General features: G+C 35.3%; 2 protein-coding genes across 6 annotated transcripts in view; one reads left to right on the top strand and one right to left on the bottom strand.

The window, feature by feature from the left end:
- Positions 1 to 684: 684 nt before the first annotated feature.
- Positions 685 to 23,333, bottom strand: Tango2 (transport and golgi organization 2). 3 transcript variants are annotated; one of them, XM_083140287.1, is made up of 6 exons: positions 23,158 to 23,333; positions 15,292 to 15,441; positions 12,878 to 13,115; positions 11,611 to 11,832; positions 3,208 to 3,318; positions 685 to 976 (listed from the first exon to the last, which is right to left on the bottom strand). In XM_083140287.1, exons 2-6 carry the CDS (start codon positions 15,431 to 15,433, stop codon positions 847 to 849), a joined length of 843 nt encoding a protein of 280 aa, XP_082996413.1. In that variant the 5' UTR covers positions 15,434 to 15,441; positions 23,158 to 23,333; the 3' UTR covers positions 685 to 846. The 3 variants fall into 3 exon arrangements, with proteins under 3 accessions (XP_082996413.1, XP_082996414.1, XP_082996415.1); XM_083140288.1 differs by lacking the exon at positions 23,158 to 23,333 and adding an exon at positions 22,811 to 23,041; XM_083140289.1 differs by lacking the exon at positions 23,158 to 23,333 and adding an exon at positions 22,728 to 22,789.
- A 16-nt stretch (positions 23,334 to 23,349) lies between these two features.
- LOC146002448 (TRAF-type zinc finger domain-containing protein 1-like) overlaps positions 23,350 to 25,974 on the top strand; it is a 51,832-nt gene continuing 49,207 nt past the window's right edge. For all 3 annotated transcript variants that reach the window (XM_083140285.1, XM_083140284.1, XM_083140283.1), the window contains exon 1: positions 23,350 to 23,507. The gene's annotated coding sequence lies outside the window, so the exon portion shown is untranslated. The remainder of the gene's footprint in view (positions 23,508 to 25,974) is intronic.

Below are 25,974 nucleotides of genomic sequence, written 5' to 3'. Positions count from 1 at the left end.
TTTCCTGTATTCTTAGTTGTATTTACATCATCCCCAGTAAGTCTACATCATCTGCATATGCTAACAGCTGAGTCACACAGTTTAATTTTAGTCCTTTGTTAGTTTCTTTTACATTCCTAACAGTGTATTCTAAGGCAAAATTAAAGAGCAACGGAGATTATGCATCTTCTTGTTTTAACCCATCATGAATTGTAAATTTGTCCGACATTAATAATATCCACACGAATTTTACTTTGTTTCACTGGTGCATACTTTTATCATATTAACAAGCTTCTTAGGTATTCCAAACTCAACTAATATATTATATAATTTATTTCTCTTTACTGAAACATATGCTTTTTTAAAATCAATAAATAGCTGACAGGCATTTTGATTATATTCCCACTTTTTCTTAAGTGTCTGTCTGACGTGAAAAATTTAATGTGTTACGTTTAAATCCACATTGATAATCACATATAATTTCATTCGCATATGGGGTTAGTCTTGCTAAAAGAATGTTAGATAATTTTTTATATGTTGTTGAGAGTAGAGAAATTCCACGGTAATTATTGCAGTTCATGTTATCACCTTTTTTAAACACAGGAACAATTATGGATTCTTTCCACTGTTGAAGGATTTCTTCTTTATTCCATATTAAACAAATTAATTAAGTGGAACCCTGATTTGAAATTATACAAACCCAAAAATGTAAAACACAGGTTCTATTGCATAAACTTTAATACAAATATTATTGTTTCAAAAAAGAAGCACTTGCTCTCATAAAAGTTATTTTTACTTTCTTAAGTTAATAATTCCACCTATCGAAAAGTCACATTTTAAAAACAAACTGGAAGACACATCAGATTTTTACACTTCCAACTGAAAAGTTTTGTTCGTTAGCATCCACTCTGGATGCTCTGGGGTAATGGGCTCTTTCATGGTCCATTCAAGAAATTCCACTTTATTCTGACTGTCTATGAGAATCACTGTATGAGTCCTGCAAATAGAAAGATGGTAATCACCATAAAGACCAAAAGCTTATTTTAATGCAGTTGGTCTGGTAAAATCCAACGTGATGTACATATCACTAGAGGCATGCATATTTAGTGTTTGACGAAAACATGAAATGTGAAATAACACATTGTAATCTTAATTTTTCATTACTGCAGTGACGCGATACCATCTTCGCTTCAAACGCCATACCCTTTTGTGAATGAAGACAGTGGATCTTCGAAATTAATAGGATTTAACCATTAAACTGCAATGCGGAAGTGCGAAATTTTCTAAATTTCACGTAAGTAATTTTAAATCGCGTTTACCGCAACCATCATGAATTAATTTTTCATGTTTCTGAAAGGTGTGAGGTGCATTTTTTTACCCTGTTTTGTCACGAAATAATGCAAAATGTGAAATAGAAATAGACTAAAACTTAGTTAAAAGACGAAATTTAGTTTATTTACTGACGTGATAGTTTATGAAGTTTGAATTATCCTGCAAGTTATGCAATTCACGGAAAATTGATTAATTCTGCTGTAAATATTTGAGAAGCAAAAATGGCCCTCTTTATACAGAAACAAACAATACTCTCTTTGGTAACTACATAAATGTGCTATTAGAAGATATATGTTTATTTTATGTAATAAGTGCAGTTTTTAAATGAACTTTAGGATTATAGTCACAATTTTAAAACCAAAATGTCATTTTATGCACCGATTTTGATACAATTTTTCACCGCTATAACACCGAAATGTTATTTTATTTACCACTTTTGAACCCGAAATTGACTTTTTGTGCTGAAATTTTCCTTTTTTATTTACCAAAAATATGTGCCTCTACATATCACCTTTTTGGTACATTGGAACCCCTTTTTTACGTTCCTGTATTTTACATTTTCCTTCCCATTATATATCTACATGGTCACAATATAGGAAAATATGAGCTTTTCCTTAAGGTTTTTCACCTTGATCCCTGAAAATCCTAAAATCGAGGTTCCACTGCTAGCACATTGAAACAAACACTTTAATAACATTACTTATCTACTCCCTCATAGGTTATGGCATCTGAGACAGAGCACCACGAAGTGGTAGAAATCAGAACCACTACAGTTAAGTGTAAACAAAGTAGTGGCATGATATAATTTTGCCAATAATTTTACCAATTTAATTTATCTATAAATAACATACAAAAATGAAGAATGGGACCATTTTGTTGTCGTTTTCATGAATTTAAGTCTAAGTCATATTGTCTGGTTTTGTGAAGTAAATGTCCAGCTTCACAATGTTTTTTCTAAGGCAAAACCCATTGCAATCACTTGATTACATTCACCAATTAAGGATATTAAAGAACCATGACCGCAGTCGCGGTGGCTCAGTGGGTAACGCATCTGACTACCATGCTAAAGGTCCCAGGTTCGATCCCCGGCCGGTTCAAATCCGGGAACTTTTCTAACGGTGGAAGCGGCCCCGGTGCCCACCCAGCGTCGAATAACATGGGTACCTGGGGGAAACCCTAGGGGGTAAAGGCAGTCAGGGGCATGATGCTGATCACATCACCCCCACTCACGACCGGATCAAGAAAGTGTGGGGCGTTACCCCCACACCCCCTATACGCCTTCATGGCATGGTGCTATGCACAGGGGAACACTTTACTTTTTTTACTTTTTTTTTTGCAGGTTCTTCATGGAACCTGTGCAATTTTATAATCTCTACAATATTGGTAAATTTGCTGTTTTTTCTTTGTCAGCGAAAATTTTCATGTTGATCAATCTCTAGAATACGTAAGAAAAAATGGGATTGAGACATGATATTTACATTTAATGCATTAGATTACAGACCATCGAGGCAAGCATATTTTTGTCAGCTGTTAGTTGTTCTGCACAGAATGTGCATACATTAAAAAAATAACTACTTAGTTTCCAGAGAAGTTGGATAACTTACACTAATTATTCAAACTTTTGTTCATAATTGGGAAAAGAGAGATGCGGTAGTATATAAATACAGAGAAACTAGTACTCACTTTTATCTGCGAAGCTGTTTTTTCTTTTTTGATTAATTTCAGTGGCCACTGCCACCATCCTCACTGGAACTTGCTGTACTGTTGCTTGGTGCGATGGTGGCAGTGGCCACTGAAATTAATCGAAAAAGAAAAAACAGCTTCGCGGATAAAAGTGAGTACTAGTTTCTCTGTATTTATTTCAAACTTTTGCTTAAACTACATCAAAAATCATACCTGGTTCCATAACCAGTGACCATATTGGTTACAAATAAAGAACTGTAATGTTCTAGTTTTTCTTTTGATATCTGTGGTGCTGCTTTGATCATCGTTTCATCAGGAAAGTGTCTATAAAAGAAGAATATGTAAAGGTTAAGAAGTGCAATTGTTGAATGAGAAGAAACTTGGTTGGTTACTTACTACAAAGTATGAGTGGGACAAAGTAACTGATAGGTAGTGAGAATTAGTTAATAATGAGATACCAGAAAAATTATTGAACTATATTGGTTCCTTATTATGCAGCTCACCTTATGAGCCGTTCACAGTAGTCACGTAACTCACAGTCACTTTGCATCACAGGTATTGACGTTGCTTCTCTGTAAGATACGGCTACCAAGATTTCTGGCAAAGCCACTTATCTGTTCCCTGCAGTGTTTCTCTCTGCCTGCGTGATGATTCGACTTTGGATGATAATTTATAGTATAAAAGGAGAGAGTCCACAATGAAATTAATTTTGCTACTTATTATTAACTTTGCTACTTATGTAATGTAAATGTGAATTCACGTACAGCCTGCCACATATGTAGTTGCTGAAGATATTGAGTACTAAACTCATGTTCTCTAATTTCATCTAATCATAATTCATAGTTATTGTCATGCTTAGCTTAAAAGGCAGAAAAGCAATGTAAAACAAGGGAAATTCAAATCTCCAATAACTGATGACAAAGATAATTGTATGCAAATTGTGTATAATCATATTGATTTATTGTTATTCACAAAGTGAAACAGGCAACTGTCACGTGCCACTTCCGATGACACAATGAAAATCACAAGGAAGAAATGTTCCCAAAAGCGACGATAGATGGCAGCACGCCATATAAAGAAGAGCAGAGCTCATTGTACAAACTAGGAGCGGAGAAGATTGATTATATATATTATAGTAAATGAAAAATATATAAAGGAAGAGTATAAAAATTATAGAAGAAGTGAATAAAATTTTGTATATCGCAAATTAAGATAATTAAGAATATGGGCACATATGAAACGTTAGGAAAGTTATTAAGTAAGCGAACCAATTCAGAAATGTATTCTCTTTTGATTTCTCTGACGAGGAGAACATCGTCAGTGTTTCGGTTGTTTGTCCCCGGTGGCGCTGTGTCAAATTAGATGCCCCGAAGCACTTTTTGGTTGTGCTCTTTATTAGTCGCACTGGGCCATTGGTAGTGCTTGTTATTAGCGATCCTGGTTATTTCCCCTTTGGTCGTTACAATAGGAGGTGGCTCTAGTGTCAGTTTAGTCGACCCTACTCTTTCTACAAGTATATCTTGTATTGTTTGCCAAAGAAGCGGGGGAAGCGAGCAGGAAAGAGAGTAAAGGAATATGTATTAAAACGAAGAAGACAAGAGGATGTTGAAACGATCCAACCTCCAGTTATAAGTAATGATTAGGGAAAGGAACTTTAGGTAAATAAATGTTTTTTCTGCGATAAGATAGAGACCCTCATTTTTGCCAAAATTCTTCTCATAGCCTTATATGTCAACACAGCAAATTTTATTTTACATAAAAACACATATTTTCCAGTTTTCCGTATGTAAATACATATTTTGCGAATTTTCATTTTAAATACATAAAATCGCTCGTTGACTTCATCTACCTCGAAATCCTCCAAGGAAAAATGTTTATTCTCCGCACCTCTTTCATATCGAGAGTGCTAGGTTTGTTTTGTCTTTGAAAACGCTCGCTGGCAGACTTCTGGCACCTCGCCTACGATCCTATCGGGAGAAAATAGCTGTAAGTAGCTGGGGCTGGCTACACGTAACGATAGCAAGGCTTTTTAATGAAGCAATGCAGCTATTGTGGCCAGAAGACATAAAATTTGACAATGTTCTTCTCTTGACAGATGCTGCAGCTTACATGCAGTGGTCTTGCCGTTAGCTACCCCAAAATGGTGCACGTTACATGTGTGGCGCATGCGTTGCATAGAATATGTGAAAAGATAAGAGCTCTTTATCCCAATGTCGATAAACTGGTTTCAAATGGGAAGAAAGTTTTTATCAAGTCGCCTAGAAGAATAGACATTTTTAAACACCTGTAGTTACGCGATGCAGATGTTATGCCCAGAACTTTGAAAAAAATTGTATCTGTTGTAAATGATCTCGACAAAGAAGAATTCTGCAAGAACTGTTGATGGAGCCCTCCTTAAAAGTCGAATTGGCATACATCTCAACAAACCTGTCCATTCTCTCTAATTCCATATGAAAGCTTGAATCGTCCGCGAACACTTTGGCAGCTTCCATTGGTGAAGTCCATATAGTAGAAACGAAACTGAAAGAACTCACTGGATCTAAATGTCTAAATGTACAGAATTTTTGGGGAAAAACCAAGGTTTTCAAACATTGTGCCAAATTGCATGTGTTTTGGAAGGAGGTGAAGTAGAGGAAGAGGAAGCTTTGGAAAACTTCAGCGTTAGTGACATTTCGTGCTTCAAATATGCAAGAATTGTTTCTTGTGACGTGGAGCCATCTTTCTCACAATATAAGATGCTTTTTAGAGATAATCGTCACAGATTTACAATGGAGAATTTGGAAAGAACTATGGTGATCCACTGCAACTCTTCCAAAAAATAGCTCGCTAAGAGGTAATCATTTAGAAACTAATTTCAGGTGTTTAAAATGCATGTTATAGTTTGTTTTTGTTACCAAATGTTTTTATTTTTGTCACATATTTTCCTGTTTTTATCACATATTTTCAACATTTATGACACATAAAAAATAAATATTTCTGAGTTTTTTAGCACATAAAGTTCCGTTCCCTAATAATGATCCATTGGGTTTACGATATGACATTTCAAAAGAAGAAAATAACTATCATCCAAAGGTCATAGACTTACCGCCATCTACGAAATGTAGTTATGAGAATTGCCAGGAAAGTGATGATAAAGACCCACGGGGAAAGGAAAGAAAACATATATAAGGCATAAAGAAAAGGAAGCTAGACGATGCAATTGGACTACTTGTATATAGAAGAAATAATAGAAGAAGAAGAAGCCTTTTAAAAGAAGAAGCTTTTTGATAAAAGAAGAAGAAGCCTTTTCGATAGAAGAAATAGATAAAAGAAGAAGAAGCCCTTTTGATAATAAAAGAAGAAGCCTTTTCGATAGAAGAAATAGATAAAAGAAGAAGAAGCCCTTTTGATGATAAAAGAAGAAGCCTTTTCGATAGAAGAAATAGATAAAAGAAGAAGAAGCCCTTTTGACAATAAAAGAAGAAGAAGCCTTTTCGATAATAAAAGAAGAAGAAGCCCTTTCCCAAATTAGAAGGAAGAATAGAAGAAGAAGCTTTACATATATATATATATTTTCTCTGTATTTTGTATAGTTCTCAGAATATAGATCCGCATTTAACTATATCCTCTTGGCTATAAAACACTTTCTTATTTGGAATTCTCGAATAAAGAACCTATCCCCCTGAGATTAAGATATTTCTGTAGCTGTGGTAAATATCATTTAAGTACGTACCACCAGGGGTGTAGCATTAGTGGCGCCCATAACGTGGAGCCTTGCCTTACCTTACCTTACCCACAAATGAGATGTAGCATTAGTGGCGACCAACGTTGCGGCTAGCAGAATTGTGAATAAGAAAGCAAAGAGAGAGAAAGCCAAAATGGAGGAAGCAAATAAAGTCGAGGACGAAAACGGAGAAACTATAGTGAAGGAAAAACAAGAGAAAATAAAAAAAATGACCGTGATGGAAATGTTCCAGAAGTTAGAAATGCAGATAGATGAACACCACAGAAGGATGATGGAGATGCTTGACGAAAGGAATAGAATGGAAAAAGAGCACCACAGAAGGATGATGGGATTGTTTGACAAAAGGGAGAGCATAATAGAAGGAACAATGCTGTCGATCGAGAGTGCGAGTTTAGATATGAATAGAAGAAGCGAAGATGAGGTTTCCGAGATTAGAGAAGAAAATGAACAAAGAAATGAAAGTTCGGAAAGGAAAATTGGGGAAAGCGATTCTCAGATAGAAGTAGCTGTTGAAGAATAGAAGAAAATGAAAACAAGATAGAAGAAGCTAAGGTCCTGATAGAAGATAGAAGTTTGAAGATGAAAGAAGAAAGTTCCAGTGACGAGTCTCTGACGGAGGAAGAAAAGAAGCATACACATAACCGAAGATGTAAACAAAGAAGAAAGAAAAGTAAAATGAGATTTAGATATATTCACGTAAAGACATGGAAGAAGAAGAAGAGAAAGAAGTTAAAAATAGAAAGGAACCTGAAGAAAGTTAAGAATATGCAAAGAAGGGTCGACATAGATCAAATGGATTTTGATGCTACTTCGCCAAAGAGAAGGAAGAAGAAGACGAGATGGAAAGGACAAGGAGAGCATGCATTTGATGAAGATGTAGAACAGAAGAAGTCTTGGCAGAAACCAGATTGGATGAAGAGAGAAATGAAAGTAATTTTTTTATTAGAAGAAAGTTGGAAGAGGAGGAAGAAGGATCTTGAGAAGAATAGAAAAGAAAATAGAAGAAAGAGAAGAAAAAGAGGAAGAGAAAACAAGATACTGACAAGCAATGAGTATTTGAAAGAATCGGAAGAAACAAACAAAACTGACTAGTGCAAAGTAAGGAGATGTTATGATTTATATAGACTGGCAAGCGTTTCTAGAATTATTAAAGTTGTATGAAAAGTTCCAGTTCATCAGAAGAAAAATTCGTGGAATTATTAGTATTGGCAAATATTAATGATCTATTTGAAAGAAGAAAATTTTAGTTCTTTAATGTTAGTTCCTGTAAAAATATATATATATATATGATAGCTATCGTTGGAGGAAAATCTATTCTGCAAGTTATATCTTAAGAAAGGATAATGACTGCTAATTTATGTCACCACCCCATTGAATAAGGAGACTGATAGTGAAAGATCAAACCTGTAAAAGAAAAGATGCCAAAGAAAGTAATATGAAAAATGGAAGTAAACTTTTCAATAGTATGAACAGAGGAACGAAGAAGATAGAACAGTTAGGCACAGAAGGAAGTTAATTACGAAGAAAACTCTCAGGAAAAAGGAGAAGACAATATGAAAGAAGATCGAATAGTATCAGTAAAATGAATTCTTTGTAAGCTTAGACGACGAAAAGTCATCGTGTATTTAGAAAAGTGCAAAAGAAATGGGTTGTATTCCGAGAATGGGTTGTAATCCCAGAAGTTAAAGAAGAATCGGTTGTATTCCTAGAATTGGGTTGTAATCCCAGAAAATAAATATATCTAGATACATGCTGATATGAAATTAAGGTTAATGTGAAGAATTATTGTAACCGATAGAAACAAGTAGATGGTCAACTTAGAGAAGAGAGAGAGAGTTCTTTGAAACGGAAAAATCTGAGCTAACTGATAATCTGTAGAGAGATTGCTGAAAGAAGAAAAGTGTGAAACGAAAATTACTAATTTGGCAGGACAAAGTCAGGAAAAGACTATCTTGGAGAGATTACACAAGCAGACTTGCAGGAGATGAACTATTGAAGAATTATATTTTGTATGTAAAAATAACTAAAGAGGTCACGAATATTTCCAGAACGTGGTGATAAGATATCTAGAAACGAAAATAGAAAGAAAGAAAGAAATAGAGAGATGAGGAAAAATGCTGCATGCCAGGAGATATAATTGCACAGAGAAAGTGAAAAGGAATGTAAGCAGTAGAAAAATTTATCTATTTCCAAAAGATTACTTCCAATAGAGAAATTTTTCATCCTCAACGAGGGGGATATTGTGTTACGTGCCACTTCCGATGACACAATGAAAATCACAAGGAAGAAATGTTCCCGAAAGCGACGATAGATGGCAGCACGCCATATAAAGAAGAGCAGAGCTCATTGTACAAACTAGGAGCAGAGAAGAGCGATTATATATATTATAGTAAATGAAAAATATATAAAGGAAGAGTATAAAAATTATAGAAGGAGTGAATAAAATTTTGTATATAGCAAATTAAGATAATTAAGAATATGGGCACATATGAAACGTTAGGAAAGTTATTAAGTAAGCGAACCAATTCAGAAATGTATTCTCTTTTGATTTCTCTGACGAGGAGAACATCGTCAGTGTTTTGGTTGTTTGTTCCCGGTGGCGCTGTCAAATTAGACGCCCCGAAGCACTTTTCGGTTGCGCTCTTTATTAGTCGCACTGGGCCATTGGTAGCGCTTGTTATTAGCGATCCTGGTTATTTCCCCTTTGGTCGTTACAATAGGAGGTAGCGCTAGTGTCAGTTTAGTTGACCCTACTCTTTCTACAAGTATATCTTGTATTGTTTGCCAAAGAAGCGGTGGAAGCGAGCAGGAAAGAGAGTAAAGGAATATGTATTAAAACGAAGAAGACAAGAGGATGTTGAAATGATCCAACCTCCAGTTATAAGTAATGATCCATTGGGTTTACGATATGACATTTCAAAAGAAGAAAATAACTATCATCCAAAGGTCATAGACTTACCACCATCAAGGAAATGTAGTTATGAGAATTGCCAGGGAAGTAATGATAAAGACCCACGGGGAAAGGAAAGAAAACATATATAAGGCATAAAGAAAAGGAAGCTAGACGACGCAATTGGACTTCTTGTATATAGAAGAAATAATAGAAGAAGAAGAAGCCTTTTAAAAGAAAAATAAGCTTTTTGATAATAAAAGAAGAAGAAGCCTTTTCGATAGAAGAAATAGATAAAAGAAGAAGAAGCCCTTTTGATGATAAAAGAAGAAGAAGCCTTTTTGATAGAAGAAATAGATAAAAGAAGAAGAAGCCCTTTTGACAATAAAAGAAGAAGAAGCCTTTTCGATAATAAAAGAAGAAGAAGCCCTTTCCCAAATTAGAAGGAAGAATAGAAGCAGCAGCTTTACATATATATATATATATATATATATATATATATATATATATATATATATATATATATATATATATATATATATTCTCTGTATTTTGTATTGTTCTCAGAATATAGATCTGCATTTAACTATATCCTCTTGGCTATAAAACGCTTTTTTATTGGAATTCTCAAATAAAGAACCTATCCCCCTGAGATTAACATATTTCTGTAGCCGTGGTATATATATCATTTAAGTACGTACCCCCAGGGGCGTAGCATTAGTGGCGCCCATAACGTGGAGCCTTGCCTTGCCTTACCTTACCTTAACTTACCCACGAACCAGACGTAGCACAACAGAAAACTAAATCCCTTTAAAAATGCAGATTGCGAGAGAAAAAGAACGAAAGACAATTTGTCTTACTATAGAAGGTTGATTTGTTTATATGCAAACGAAGCAGATCCTGCATGTGGTGTGGCAGTTTGTGTGTGGGGTGGAATTGAGCAAGAGTGGAAGGATGGTAGTGCAATGCCATCGAAAGAACCATTATTGGGAAGGGTCTATAATGGTCCTCTATCATGCAAATACAGTGATGACGGGATTGTGAAACAAATGTCAGGAAAGATGTGTGTACAAGGTATTGTGATATGCTACACAAAAGAAAGGTCACTGGGGAAACAGTCACCCACAAAATGTACTCTGCAGAGGACCTTGTCTCCACGACATATCAGATGACCATTTAATATTGACCCAATCAACTGTCAAATCTGCCCTTCACGTGCAGCACATTAAAGAAAACAACCTAGCAATTTGTGGTGATTTTGGTTGAGGCATGTATTTCGATTTTTTCAAAATTCAAGCCATAACATAGGAGCATGGTGCTCAAGGTCACTCTGTCCTCCACTGCAAGGGAAGTTCCTGGAGGCTTCATGGTTCTTGCTGCATTCTGTTAAGCAGGGAAGTTGGAAATTCATAAGGTACCATGCAATCCAAAGATCAATGCCACCCATTTTTCATGACCACATACCACATTTGTGTGGACAGGACAACTATCCATTTGAATCCACATGAATAAGGCATGAAGTCGTACAGCAAGATCCCCCATCAGGTTTTACCAAGGAATGGAGAATATGTCAGTTTGTGTTACACCCTTCACAGACATACATTGAAGAGCCCTGTTGCCAACCCCATGGATTTTTATGCACTTGGACTCCTCAAGCAATGGCTTTCACACTGACAAACTTGTAGGGAGGAGTGGAATAGAAAACCCATAGTCCCATTAATACCCATCTGCAGCAGACTCCTCTCAAGAGATGGTTGCAGTGTAATGTGATTGCCCCCCAATGCTGCTGCTCCCATCAAACTTCACCAGTGGTGGAGAAAAGGCCTACATTAAGATGTATCATAATCGTTTGCATATACCCTGATAAAGCCTCCTGTACAATTTTTGTTACCAACTGTATGAAGACTGCAGAACATCACAATCCAAATAACTCTGATTAGTAAATTCTTACATTCTAATATTCACCAGTTCCATGTTTTGAATGGAATGGAAACACTCTTACTTCTTCTCCCACTTGAGAAAATCCACCAAGTTCTCTACCAAGACATCTTTCTTTTCACATGTTCCATATTCATTTACGATGTTCATAAATCGCAGCTTCCCTGCATTAATTTTCTCAAACGGACTTCCCAAAACACTGTTCCCTAAGGCAATCCATTCGTCCGAAATTATCCGAGGAACATCATCAGTTGCATTGGTGTAATATGTAACATGGATCTGTGGGCTGGAAAAATAAAACTTAATTTGAATAAAATAGATGCAGACATTCCTTATCTGTACTATCACAGTATTCGTCTTTAAAAAAAAAAACAATAAAATTTTGTCAATTAAAGCATTTGGTGCTAATATGATTACGATTAAATAATGTAATTTTTACACTTACTGTGATTGGTATTTCTAGAACATATTTAGTTGGAACGCAATATTTCAACTATTAAAAGCAATCATCATCAGATAAGATGAGTAATTACAAGAGAGCTAAAGCAGATGATCTACATATTTTGAATTTTAATATGAGTGCCAAAAGACAAACTGCTATGTATGTGGTATTTGAAAGTTCTAAAGTAATAATTTTTTTGTCAGAGAAAAATGGTTAGGAAAGACTATATTTTTTGTTTTCATTATTGCATTTTTTGGGGTATACAAGACGACTTCTCAGTGAAAACCAAAATTACCATGGGAGCTACTGTGGAAAATAATAAAAATAATTGTTACAACACAGCAGCAGCTTGATATAAAAGACACTACAATTTGCACTCATCTTTGGACTCCTTCCCACAGATATCATCTGTTACTGTAATTTGAGATACAGGATAATATATACATGGTACAACTCATGCTAGAAGTATTGGAGATAGCAATGGAAGAAAAAAAAATGAAAATTCATGCTGAAGCTGTACTTTTGTTCTCATACCTTATTTTTAAAAGGGGAATATTTTGTATCTGAAATGTTTTTATACAATAATGAAAAATTGCAATAATTTTCAAAAAAACATTAATTTTGTGTTCAATAACCAAAAAAGTGCAAAGTGGCTATGTGGTTGTGGAGGTTAGATAATACATAACTAAGTTGTAATTAAATTCATCAGTATTTGGCCAGTTAAATCAACAATTTTGACCTCTGACTTGATTCCACTCCTGTATGTGTATTGCTGTGTAACTTGGTTACATCAAGAAATATTCTTTGTGTTCATTCGAGAGTACAAGTGTTAAGGCCACTACAAAAACAATATTTCATGAATAAAATTAAGGCAAGAAAAAGGAATTACCTAGTTTCCACTGTCACCAAATTAAATCTATTGTAGGTCTGCTTGCTGTTTGCAATTCCAGATAAATAAGAAATGCCATCTCCTGCAGTACTCTTTACAAAATCGGCCACGAGGTGACCTCGACCAGCAGCCTTTGGATCTAAATTTGGGGTTAATATATTAAGTATCACTCCGATCCTTCCTTTTGTGCTCATGGCTAGCCATGTTCCACCTTCACGGCCCTTCTCCATATCCTGACCTGGAAAAAAATATAGCAATCAGGGTTCCCATTAATTTCTCCAAAACAAATTCCCTCTTTTTCCAGACATTTTCAAATAACTTTACAGATAATTTAATAACACTTCAACGTGCTTTTATGCTAATCAGTTCAGTGAAGTGTATTCAACATCATTGAAAAATAATTGAAGAAAAGTAAAAATTTCAGAATACTAAATGGCTCCTTAACAAAAAAAAAAAAAAAAAATCCTGTGTGTGGATTTACAAACAAGAAGTATGCACCTGCATACTAGCTCGTACAAATATGGCTGCTCCACTGTCAACTGCACCATGGAAGAGCAACAAAGTGTTATTTGTTTTTTGTGTACAGATGGTGTGAAACTTTATATCTACACAAGAATTAAAGTTCAGTATGGATACAGGTGTTTAAATCAGGGGAGAGTGTACAAATGGGTGGAAAGCAGCACTTCAAGTGGAAAATGTTAGCTGGGTGGATGTTTGAAGGAATGTTGGGGTTAGCTGGGGGAGGGGAGATGGTGACAATAAGACAGATTGCTTAGAACCTTTGGGAAAATTTTGCTAGCGGATAACCTCTCACTTCAAGCACTGGTGGAAACATTTTAAAACAGACCAGTTAGTGTGGCAACTGAGACAGTGAAACAGCAGATCGAGCAGCAAATATGTGACTGCAGGTGGGTCACTATTAATGCAACTACAGTAGAATTTAATATGAGTCACAGCTCTGCATACAATATTGTCCATTATGATCTCAGGTACAGGAAAGTCTGTAGCAGGTGGGTCCCAAGGCAGCAGGCAGAGTCCCGATGATCAGAAAAGAGAGACCAATGCAGTGGAAGCTCCCATCGTCTCTGGCCATGAAAACATTCAGACACCGGCCTCCACTAAGAAAGTAATGCTGACCATCTTTTGGGATGTCAGTGTCCCTATATTGATGCACTTCCAAGAAAAGGGGCAAACTGTGACTAGTGCTCAATATGACATACTAATGAACAAGTTGAAGCAATAATTATAATTGAAACTAGAAACTTCCTACAAAAAATGGTTGCTTCATGACAGCACCCATCCCCATATGGTTGGGCATACAGTGGATACCCTACATGCTCTGAAATGTGAGGCACTGAAACATCCAGAGTACAGTCCAGACTTGGCACCACAGGACTTTAACTTGTTTGTGATCTTTGAAAGAACATTTGTGGGGTCAGAAGTTTGCAGATGATGAGGTAATGGAAGCAGTGCAAAGTTGGTTAAAGGCCACACCAAAAAGCTTTTTCTAGGAAACATCAACAACTTTATGGACATGTGGACCAAGTGTGTTGCAAAGCAGGGTAACTTTGTCAAAAAATAACCCAAACAATTTATGTATGCACTCTTATAAAAAGTTGTATATAAAATTCACGTTATTTAATGACTTTCCATCGCAATGCGTAAATTTTAGAACAAGATGGTAAACTGAAATAGTTTTTATTTAAATGAAATTTGGGATTTTTATAATGGTCCATCCTGCTGTTCTAGAAATATCCAATTCCCTTCCATCCAAGTCTTGTATTTTAGTAGCATCATTTTCCTACTACTTTTGGCTAATTGCGAAAATGAGGATGATCAAATGATTAGATAAAATTAATGAAGGGAGATACACTCACAAAGAAAACACATACCCAGGAACTTTGGTAACAAGATTAAAAGCCAAGAACTTAACCTGCTCAGCTACTGAGTCAGACATTCTGATGGTAAGCAGTCATATAATTGTTTACATGACACACTACACATTCAACTAAACTGATTCAGAGTTGTTTATGAAAAGGTGTTTTATTTTATCTATGCTAGAACAATAGAATAAATGTTGAATTGATTTAAGAAATGAGAGAACATTGAGTGATTTGGTTCATTTTACTTTGCTTTCCTGACACTTTTGGCTAATCGCGAAGATGAGGATGAGTGATGATACAATGAAACTGATGAAGGAACACTCACAAACACCAATGTCCAGGCTGGGATTTGAACCTGGGACATCTGGCATCGTAGCATGCCGTGCTAACCATTCCATCACGAAGGCCAGCAGAATGAGAGAACATTCACAAAAATATATACAACATTAGTTTATGGCATACAAAAAAAAAAATGAATGCATCTCTCAAGTACAGTATCATGTTTATTGCCAATCCAAAAGCTTAAATTACCTCCCAACACGTGACCACTTTCATTCCAAAAATCAGCCGCTTTCGCAGGTCGTTTGAAGTATTCATCTCGATTGGATGCCAGTATTAATTTATATCCATTTGGTTGTGGATTTTGATTTATGTGGATAAATAATATGCACATTATTTCCGCTGAAATAAGAAAACAATATTTACAAGATACATACAGTACAAGAAGTATATTAACAAACAAAACTAAAACCTTCATCAAGGTTCCAACTCCATTTTGTAAAATCAAATTCTCTGTCCTCTTCAGGTACTTAATAAATAACTTTCCAGACCACTCAATAATGATTTAAAATACTAATAAATAAATGTTATGTCTTCAACTTTGCATGTTAATAAATTAAATTATTAAAATTTAATAATTAAATAATTAATTATTAAAATAAAAATAAATTAACCATCATCATGTTCATTCACTCAATTTCCCACAATGTTAGGTTCAATTGATTAATTGAATTAGTGTTTTAAGTCCACTTTATGCACAGTAAGGCTAATCGGGACTGGACCTACAGTTTAAAGTGGGATCCGAACCACTATGTGCCTCCACCGGGAATCGAACCTGGGACCCCTTGATCACAAGGTGACGATGCTACAACTGCACCATCGGGAGGCTCCTTTGTTAGGTTCAAGAATTGGAATAACAATGCTAATATGCATACACCAACTTCCACTTTAGGATCAGCAAAATAAGTCCTACTGCCAAGAGGCATCTGGTTTCATTCAGAAGCATTAAAATTCACTTTTCCTATTAAATCCTGCCTTGCTTTAGTATAATCCTAAGTTACGAAGCTTTTTGATTTTTGGTAGGTTTTTGGGATTTTTGATATCAAAATGGCAAATGTACAATTATAAAATTTGTTGATAGTAGGACTGAGCTGATGCAATAGTTGGCAAGGTATTGGAAAGTAACAATTGGAATTTAATCACCATTGCAAGCCAATACTTTTAGGAGTTTGGTATTTTGTGGTGTGTGCGAAAAAAATAAATAAACACACAACGAGTCTACATATCCTGAAAATTATGGAAAATACACAATTTTCATTTTTTTGGAACAACATTTGTGGGGGAAATGGATTTTATGATTAAATTATAAATAATTTAAAGTAAAACTCTAATAAATGTCTATGATTTGGTTCCAATGGAAATCTTACATATTAAAACTTGTAAATACTCTTAACCCCTTTGATTAATTACAATTTTTAAGAATCAGTATTGGCTCAGCCCAAGTTAAAATAATTTTTTGTCTATTTTTTCACCTTCTATTAACCCTGCGTTGGTCGCGAACGATCTCTAGTTCTGGGTGTGTGGTTTTAGCATCCATTTATCAATGATTGTTTTGTCAACACCCTTTCTCTCTCTAGCTGAGTTTCTAACCTTCCTCTTTTACACCACAATTTTGTTTTCAGTGTTAGTCAGATATTTGAGCTGCTAGTGGCAGGGAGGGGGGGGGGGGGTGCTGAATCTCCTTGCTGTCCGAGTCCATGCCCGACTATAGGTGTACCTAGTTGTTACTGAAAATCCAGTCTGCCGACTAAAGAAGAGTGCCTTTTTGTAGTTTTATAGAATCTCAATTGTTGCAAGATCTATTTAGACCTTTAATTTAACATATTTTAAGAACCTTGTCTCTGGCACTGTGTGCGACCATCGACGTAATTTTTCTCGCACGACCCACAAAGGGTTAAATTTTTACTTGCATGAAACCATGTTGTATAAATGCTCTAAGAAGACATTTTGGTTTGTAGAATGTATTTTCAATCCTTGTTGGAAGAGTGGGGGACACCCAAAGTACTATTTTTTTGTAATATAAATTTGATTCCTTGTAAAACATAAGATGCAGAATCCAAGAGAACAAGAGGTAACAGTGGACAATTGCTTGCAATTAGCTTAACCACACATGATACGAGAGGATGAGGAAAGTATTTAGAATACTGGAAATGATCATGGGAGTAAAATTGGAGAAACAAATTAGCAGAATTATTTCTCTTGTAGTCTACGGTTATTACAAGCATAAAAACACAGTTTTTTGTTGTGACGTTTCAGGAGAACACATGCTCCCTTCATCAGACATTTATTTTTAATTTGATTAAAGATACACTTATAACAATAGTTTAAAATTTTTTAACAAAAAAGAATCAGTTATACAATGGATGTTGTCAATGTTACATTGTTGTAATATAGCAACTTAACTGTGAAACAAGCAGTCTGTTTTATTTTTTTTTTCAGATAAAAAAAAATGATCACATTTCTTATCTTATTTATTTATTATTATTTTTTTAAAATTATGAATTCCAAATATCATCATTGCTTTCATAGAGTTTCTTGATGTTTTCCATTACATTAAATTTTAAAGATGGTGGCTTACTCCACTTGTGAAAAAGAAAACTCCATAGTGGGTCAATGTTACTATTTTCATTATTTAATTTATTCGTGTTCTTCTGCAATGAACGAAGCTTCCCAGACATAATCTATGTTTCCTGTCACTCTTTTTAAAACCCTTCTCTATTTAATCATATGCTTCTCCTTGATGACGTGAACTGACAAACCTGTTCTTGGGTTTAAATTTATAATATCCAACTCGTGTTCATGCCATCTTATTGCCACTTTCCTTGTTGTTTGTCCTACATAACCATTTGAACATGAACAACTTATATTATATATTCTTGTGGTTTCCACATCTGGTACAGATTTTCTCATTTTGTATTCATTAAATGTACATTACAAACTTCTTGGCGATCTAAAAACAATCTTGAAATTAAATCTTCTAAAAATGTTTGCAATTTTATGTGAGAGTCCCTTGTGGATTATGTGTGAAAATGGTAACATTGACCCACTATGGAGTTTTCTTTTTCACCATCTTTAAAATATTTTTGGAACGACTTGAGATGACCGGACCCCTCTCTGATTTTCTTCATATTTGGCATACTCACTAATTGAGGCCTCCTAATCATGAATCTGAAGTTAAAATTTGTCGGAAACATCTAGAAATTGCAAAAATAAGCGAAAATAAGGCGTTAGTTTTCGGAATGGAAACCGCCAATTTTCGCGAAATTTTTTGTTTCACAAGCAAATATATATATTCCTGATACTACCACGACACTAAATTTTAACTATGTTTGCCTAACCTAACCACATGCCAATGGTTCGTGGGGCTAGCGCCAATGGTTCGCAATTATTTGCAATTTCTAGATCCTGATACTACCACGACATGAAATTTTAACTATGTTTGCCTAACCTAACCACGCGCCAATGGTTTGTGGGGCTAGCACCAATGGTTCATGAGGCTAGCATCAATGGTTCGCAATTTCTAGACATTTCCGACAAATTTTAACTTCAGATTCGTAAATAGGAGGCCTCAATTAGCGACTATGTCAAATATGAAGAAAATCGGAGAGGGGTCCGGTCATCTCAAGTCATACCATATTTATAGAATAGAATAGAACGGGAAAACATTAACCCTTTACCTGGCAATGTTCCCAATTGGGAACATCAACTAATTTTCAATTTCAACTATACTGAAACAAAATTTTTCATAGTTTTCTTGTTTGATCTATTAATTTAGGGTGTATATTTACTATTAACAACATTTAATTAATATTTTCATTATTATCGTCTGGATAGTATACTATGAAATTACACCAAAATGGTTAAAATTGCATTCATAATACTATATATCTCTTATTTACACCCAAATAAATTACTTTTTTCTTCTTTGTACAATATCGGGCAGAACATAATGCTAGTATTACATGACATGCATTAGAATGGGGTTTTCATTGATTTCTATTAGTCTGGACCTAAGTTTATTATCATGTTCCCAAATGGGAACATTGGCGTTTGGCATGAACAATGGTTACAGACAACAAATAACTCGCACAAAAAACTGAAGAGAAATTTTCCTCTCTCACAGTTGTGAGGCAAGATTGTTTTGTAACTTGGTCAACAATGGAAATAAAATCATGCTTATTGTTGGCTACAAGTACATTTCAAATAATTGTTTTTACATTGTTTGTATAACAACGATCCCGGCGTGTTTTGTGCCACGTTCTGTTAGCTGCTTCTGCTGATTCATGCCATCTCGTTGTTATAAAATTCAGTCTTTCAACAACATTTGTACAAACAACATGGCATCGAATTGTTTCCTAACATTGGAAGCAGCTTTTCAGTATTTCAATGAAATTTTAGATGACGATACTGAAGACATTGGAGATGTAGTGGATATTTGTCAGTTGCCTCCAGAAGAAACTGCAGATCTTACCAATGAGGAAAAAATTGATGACAACGTTTTGGAAGAAGTGGTTCCTCCAGATGTGTGTGGTGAATTGGTTGTCACAACTAACGTGAAACAATCTACTCCGGAGTCTCTTCAGCCAACCACATCAAGAAAGGCTAAAGGGGCTTCAAGTAAACAGGTAGGACATCCTTCGTGGAAGAAGTCTACGGTTATAGAAAACAATTCGCTCCATTGCGATGATTCATTTCAGTGCTTATCCGACAAACACCCAGAATTACTGCCACTGGAACCTATTGAGTTGTTTCATAAAATTTTACCAGAGACATACCTCGAGCATCTCTCTTCAATGACGTGCCTATATGCAGATCAAAAGGGCAAAATTGTGTCGTTCACCAAACATGACATAGCTCAGTTCTTTGGTTTGCTTCTAATCAGCGGTTATCACAATGTTCCAAGAGAAGATATGTACTGGTCAACAGCAGAAGACGTGACTGTACCAATTGTCCCAACTGTGATGCCCAGGCAGAAGTTTCGGGATATAAAGAAATATTTCCACATTATGGACAATACTCAATTGAAACAAGGTTATAAACTTGGAAAAATTTCACCATTATATGATGAGCTAAACAACAATCTTCAGCAATATGGAATTTTTCATAAACAACTCAGCATCGACGAATCAATGAAAATCTATCAAGGAAAGGAAGAAGGTGAATCTAACTCTCCACTTGGGACTAGAGTGGTGACAGCCTTATTGAATGTTGTCACTAATCCTCTCCAAGTTGAAGTTTTCTTTGATAATTTCTACACATTGCTGAAAGAGCTGAAAATAAAGGGGTTCAAAGTAATAGGTACAGTACGAGAAGGAAGGACTGGTAGATATCCCTTGGTTCCAACAAATGAAATGAAGAAAAAGAAAAGAGGAGAGTTTGACTTTCGATGTGATGGTGATATTTACATGTGTAGATGGAATGATAATTCCATAGTCACCTTGGCATCCAACTACCAGACACACTTGCCATTAGGAACAGCAAAGCGGTACTCTCAGCAATCAAAGAAGAGGATTGATGTCCCTGAACCTCACTTAGTACGAAAGTACAATAAAGGAATGGGGGGCGTCGATGTCTTAGACTGTATGCTGTCCAGCTACAGACCTCAGCTGCGAGGGAAAAAATGGTGGTGGAATTTATTTTCCAATGCTTTGAATGTGGCAGTTATTGCAGCCTGGAAAATTCACCAAGAACTTCATGGGAAGAATTCAAAGAATCACTTGGATTTTCGAAGAGAAGTAGCTACCGTCCTCATTCGCAAAAATCCACGAACATCTTCGAGGCCAGGACCACGATTTGAAATCCCAGGGTCTATGAGGAAAACTGATGGTCATTTTCTGATTGAAGCAGGACAAGGAAGGTGTGCATTTTGCCAAAAAAAATGCTTGCCTACAATGTCGCGAGTGTGCAAGAAATATGCATTTACACTGCTTCCCAGCCTTCAATGGCTTATCACCAGTTTAGGACATTCTGTGTGTGTGTGTATTTTTTTTTTCATTTTCAAATGTGTAAACTACATATATTTAAAATTTGGTATTTCTACATTTTCAATAAAACAAATACTTTTCTCCTTGAGTAAAAGTGCACAATGATGTTTTCTCATTTTTATACAATTATGTTATCCTATTATGTATTTATATTAGTATTTTGTATTTTGAAGGTTGTAATGTTGTCTCACTCTCTGTAAGCTTATATGTAATATTTCTGTACATTTACTATGCTAAAATATAAACGGAAAAGATGCTGGTCCAGTTGAATTATAATTAGAAAACTCTGTAATAATACTTCACATGAAACACCAATGTTCCCAATTGGGAACACTCCAGTTTACATATAGAGAAAATAAAAAATAACAATTTTTTTTGAATAATTCTCTTTAATGTACACCAAAGAGACAAAAATTACTGATAAACTCATTAATTTCGAATCCAAAGACAATTCGGCATGTAAAAGGTTAAGAAACTCTGTGAAAGCAATGATGATTTTCAATTGCCTGATGATATTTAGGATTCATAATTTAAAAGCATATAATAATAAATAAAAATGTGATCAAAAATTTATTATTTGAAATAAAAATAAAACATTGACAACATCCGTTGTATAACTGATCCTTTTTTGTTAATTTTTTTGAACAATTGTTATAACTGTATCTTTAATAAAACTAAAAATAAATGTCTGATGAAGGGAACGTGTGTTCTCCTGAAACATGACAACAAAAAACTGTTTTTATGCTTGTAATAACCGTAGACTACAAGAGAAATAATAGGCCAAATATGTTTGCAGTACTATAGAGCGAGCACAAGGAGAGGAACCTTCAGGCAAAAGTCTCCGGCCACCTTCCCCTCCGATAGTTCAACTCGGGCCATAAAGAAGCATGCTTCACTCTTCCCTTCCCCTCCACATGAGGGGACGATGCACAGGAGGACACAAAATATGAACCTTCCTTAAAGTATTGAGCACTGTTTGGATTCGAAAAAAAAAGTTATTTATGTTGAAAAAAAAAAAACTTTAAAATTACCTTATGCAAGCATGCATAAGTATCGTAGACTAGTGGTAATGAATGTAGAAGTAAATGGGAACATTAGTAGAATGCATTTAGGGACTTCATTTTAATGCTAAGAGAACCAAACCTGATCTGCCTAACCTAACCACGAAAGCATATATTGAAGAAAATCTTAAGTAATCGCTAAAACTCCGCAGTATGTGTTAACAGACGTAAATCAAAATCGAACCATGTGCAAATTCCATTCATAGCATGATGAAATCGCAATAAAACAAAAGGAACTTGGGTCAAAATTCCTTCATAGATTGTTTTCAATTTAGATAGTAGCACACACACAAACTTTTGTTGGTTGAAGTCCAGTTTGTCTACAAAACACTTTCTCTCCGAACTTTACAATCATTTCCAGTATGTTCCAAACGACTTCATTATCCCCCTGTATAACCTGTGAAAATTATGTCACAATCAGAACCATTACCCATTTGGTAGTTGAGCCTATGTAAGTGATATAGCTAAATAAGCTATTTCTGAGAAGTATATATGTTTTGGGTGGGAGTAATTAATTTAATGAGATGTCTTAATTGTTTCTTACTACTTGAAATATGAAATGTGGTGGTTATTTAATATTGACCTGCTTTATAAAAGTGTTCCCTTCAAATTAGCCAGTCAAATGATTACCACAAAGCTACTGCTAATATTATACTTCCAACTTACCTTTTTACTTAAAAGGGAATGTGTCTGTGTTAAAGTCACACTGCCATGGGATAATGGTCCGGAGAAGACTATGTACCTCAGATAAAGAGTATAAATTATGGTGTATTTGTATAGCACTTGTTTTCGTGTAGGGAACCTTTGTTTCAAGGCCAACGAGCTGAGATATCTTTGCTTGCAGATTTAATATTTGATAAGCTGAGACTGCGCTCATCTGATACAAAAAAAAAGGTCATTGACTATGTTCATTATCTTTTTCAAGATAAATTAGATGCACCGGTCAGAATTCATATATTGTCAGGTGATTTTGAATGATTGATAAATGTCATTTGATAGGTTAGCTTACTTACCGTTGTTATCTTGCTTGTCAAAAGAATGTCATCGTCCTGGAAATTATACATAAAACACTTAGTTGTGAAACGTTTTATACGTGGTTTAATTTCGCATCCAGCTTAGATACATTCGTTTAAATTTCGTAATCTACGAAAACAGCTGATTTTGATTCAGCTGAAGGAAGTAGATGGCAGCGCAATGCTCTAAACTATACGTCATTTCCGTTCTGCAGGGGAACAATTCCGACATCGGAAACAAAAATAGACTTGAGAAATAATGTTTTGGTGCAGAGAATGTTGGAATTCCATTGTTCAGTATAACTTTTTCGATCCTTTCGATCATTATTGACATTGCCTTTGATTTTCAGGTAAGAAATAACATACGCACACATTTATTACTAAGAATTATCTGTTCCATATCTGCCAAAAGTAGTTGAATTGCATGTCTCCAAATAGGTCTAGTATGTATTTATATTCTTAGATATTGCACAGAAAGTAAAGTTAGTACCGTTATTTTATTGTAGACGTTCGCAAAAAATCACTTGTTATGTACTTATGCAAATTAAATAGTAGCCAGATACATTTAATTACTGATGCACCACAATTATAGGGAAAGTCCCTAACGATGTTTAATTTCGTTAAAAGTTTACGTTTAAATTCCAAAATTTAAATATGATTAAACAAAACGATTCGAAGTATGTTGCAGTACGCTTACCAATGACGCTTTGAGAAAATCATTCCTACTAAAGCAGGTAACTTAATTGTATTCAAGGCTACGGTTCGTGCCATAGTTTATTATTATTAGTCTAGCCTGTTTTAATTATAATTCGTACTTTATATTTATAGTTCTGTCAGTCAAACTGGGCAACTATGAAAATTCGGTACTACTTTACTATACCGGAGACACTTATCAATGATTTATTTCGCAATTTTTTACATTGCTAACGTATTCTTCTGCATTGCGGAACATTTCTTTAGGTGAAATAATGAATTTATAACGAAAATAATGTCTATTTCTTACATTAACGAGTACTTACTGTTGTTCCTTATTTCCCACAAACCATCCACGGGTAGCCCCAAAAACCATTGACTTTAGCCCAAAAATTCACGATAGCCCCACGAACCATCATGGGGACGAGGTATGCCTACTAAGTTAGGTTAGGCCTGTTAGGTTAGGTTCCATTAGCAGTCCTTTCGTTCAATTTAGCATATACGGACAAAATCATGACGGCAGGAGCAATAGCGCATCGGAAATAGATTTTCGTAGAAAACCACATGCATTCGCATTAAAATGGATCAAAACTACATTCCCGAACATCAACAACACTACAGAAAATGATTTGCGTAAGTACTTTCTCCTGTAAATTTGAAGAAATCTGTCTCCGGTATAGTAAAGTGTTACCGAAAATTCTGGTACAGGAACGATAGATGCAGATATGGTAGTAGACATAGTATAAAATGAGGCAATTGGTATCAACATTGTTGTCCTTCTGATATGAATTTGCTAACTTTTGGTAGTTACTTCATTTGTCTGTGTGTATTTAAGAAGCTACTGGTTGTAGCAAAGAGTGAGTTTACTGTCTGGACTTAAACAGATTTATTTTGCTTAATAACTTACTTATGGTATTAGTCGCCACAGGTATTGTTTATTTGCCTGAAGTCAGCTGGGTTTTCAATAAAACATCATCCATGCATGTTTTAGCTAGACAATTAGATGCCTCACTATGCCACAAATGTTTGAACTCTGGTGTTTTATACCTTTCTGCATGACACAAGTCATTAGAAAACCTACCTGAATCACAAGCGCCTTTGAACAACAGCAAACATCATTGTTGTGGTTGATCCAACTACTCATTCATTTGGTTTATTTTACTTCACTTTTCTACCACTTTTGGTTAATCGCGAATATGAATATGAGTGATGATATTGATGAAGGGACACTGACAAAGAACACCCGTGGTCACTCTGGGATTTGAACCAGGGACCTCTGTCGTCTTGGCACACTGTGCAAAGCAGAGTGGATGATCCAAATATCGTACACTCTACTGACATAACAGTGCCGATTAGTAATTCAGACCACTGTTTATTACATCTTGAGAATGCTGATAAACATTTTAAAATAATTTTGTCCAGAGACCATTCGATGTTAAGAGTTTTCAAATGAATGCTAAACATTTCCATTGACACAATAATAAGCAGTTAGATAATAACGAAAAAATACAATAAAAAAAATTAATAGTTTTGCGGGTTAAGTGGTAGAGCAGCAACATGCTGAATTTCTACCACGAGGACTTCACCAACTTACTTCACAAAAACTGTGTTGATCTTTTAGTTTCTAATGCACATCGCTGTTCGTGCGATAAATCATACAATGCAGTGACCATTAAGAAGCAGTATATTTGAGATTGGTAAAGTTACGTCAGTCAATATTGCGTATTGTAGCATTACATAGCACGAGTTGCATGAGAGCGAAGAACTGGGTAGGAATGCTACCGCTGTCGTCTGCTTCAGAAGGCAGGAAGGGTCACATGAACCAATCACAGTAGACCTCTCGTACGCCAGCGTAAGAGAGCCCATTTACGCACCTGCTGTAGAAATGGAAGCTTTCCCTCCATAAAGGCAGCAAGGAATATAGGAGTCCTGTACGCCGAACCTGCTCAACGTCAGGCCGGGAAAGGCATTGAAAAGAGATGCTAGAACGAGTGTTGCGAGTGGAGCGTTGCAAGCAGATCGCGAAAAATAGCTATTATAATGCCATGAAGGTCAAACATATATGAAATTAGTCACGTTTTACTTTACAATCACAGCATTTTAGCATTTTTGAAATTTTAAATC

The sequence above is a fragment of the Lepisma saccharinum genome, chromosome 18, assembly GCF_977018435.1.
Source record: "Lepisma saccharinum chromosome 18, izLepSacc3.1, whole genome shotgun sequence".
Taxonomy (NCBI): domain Eukaryota; kingdom Metazoa; phylum Arthropoda; class Insecta; order Zygentoma; family Lepismatidae; genus Lepisma; species Lepisma saccharinum.
This window is presented reverse-complemented; position numbering and strand designations above follow the sequence as displayed.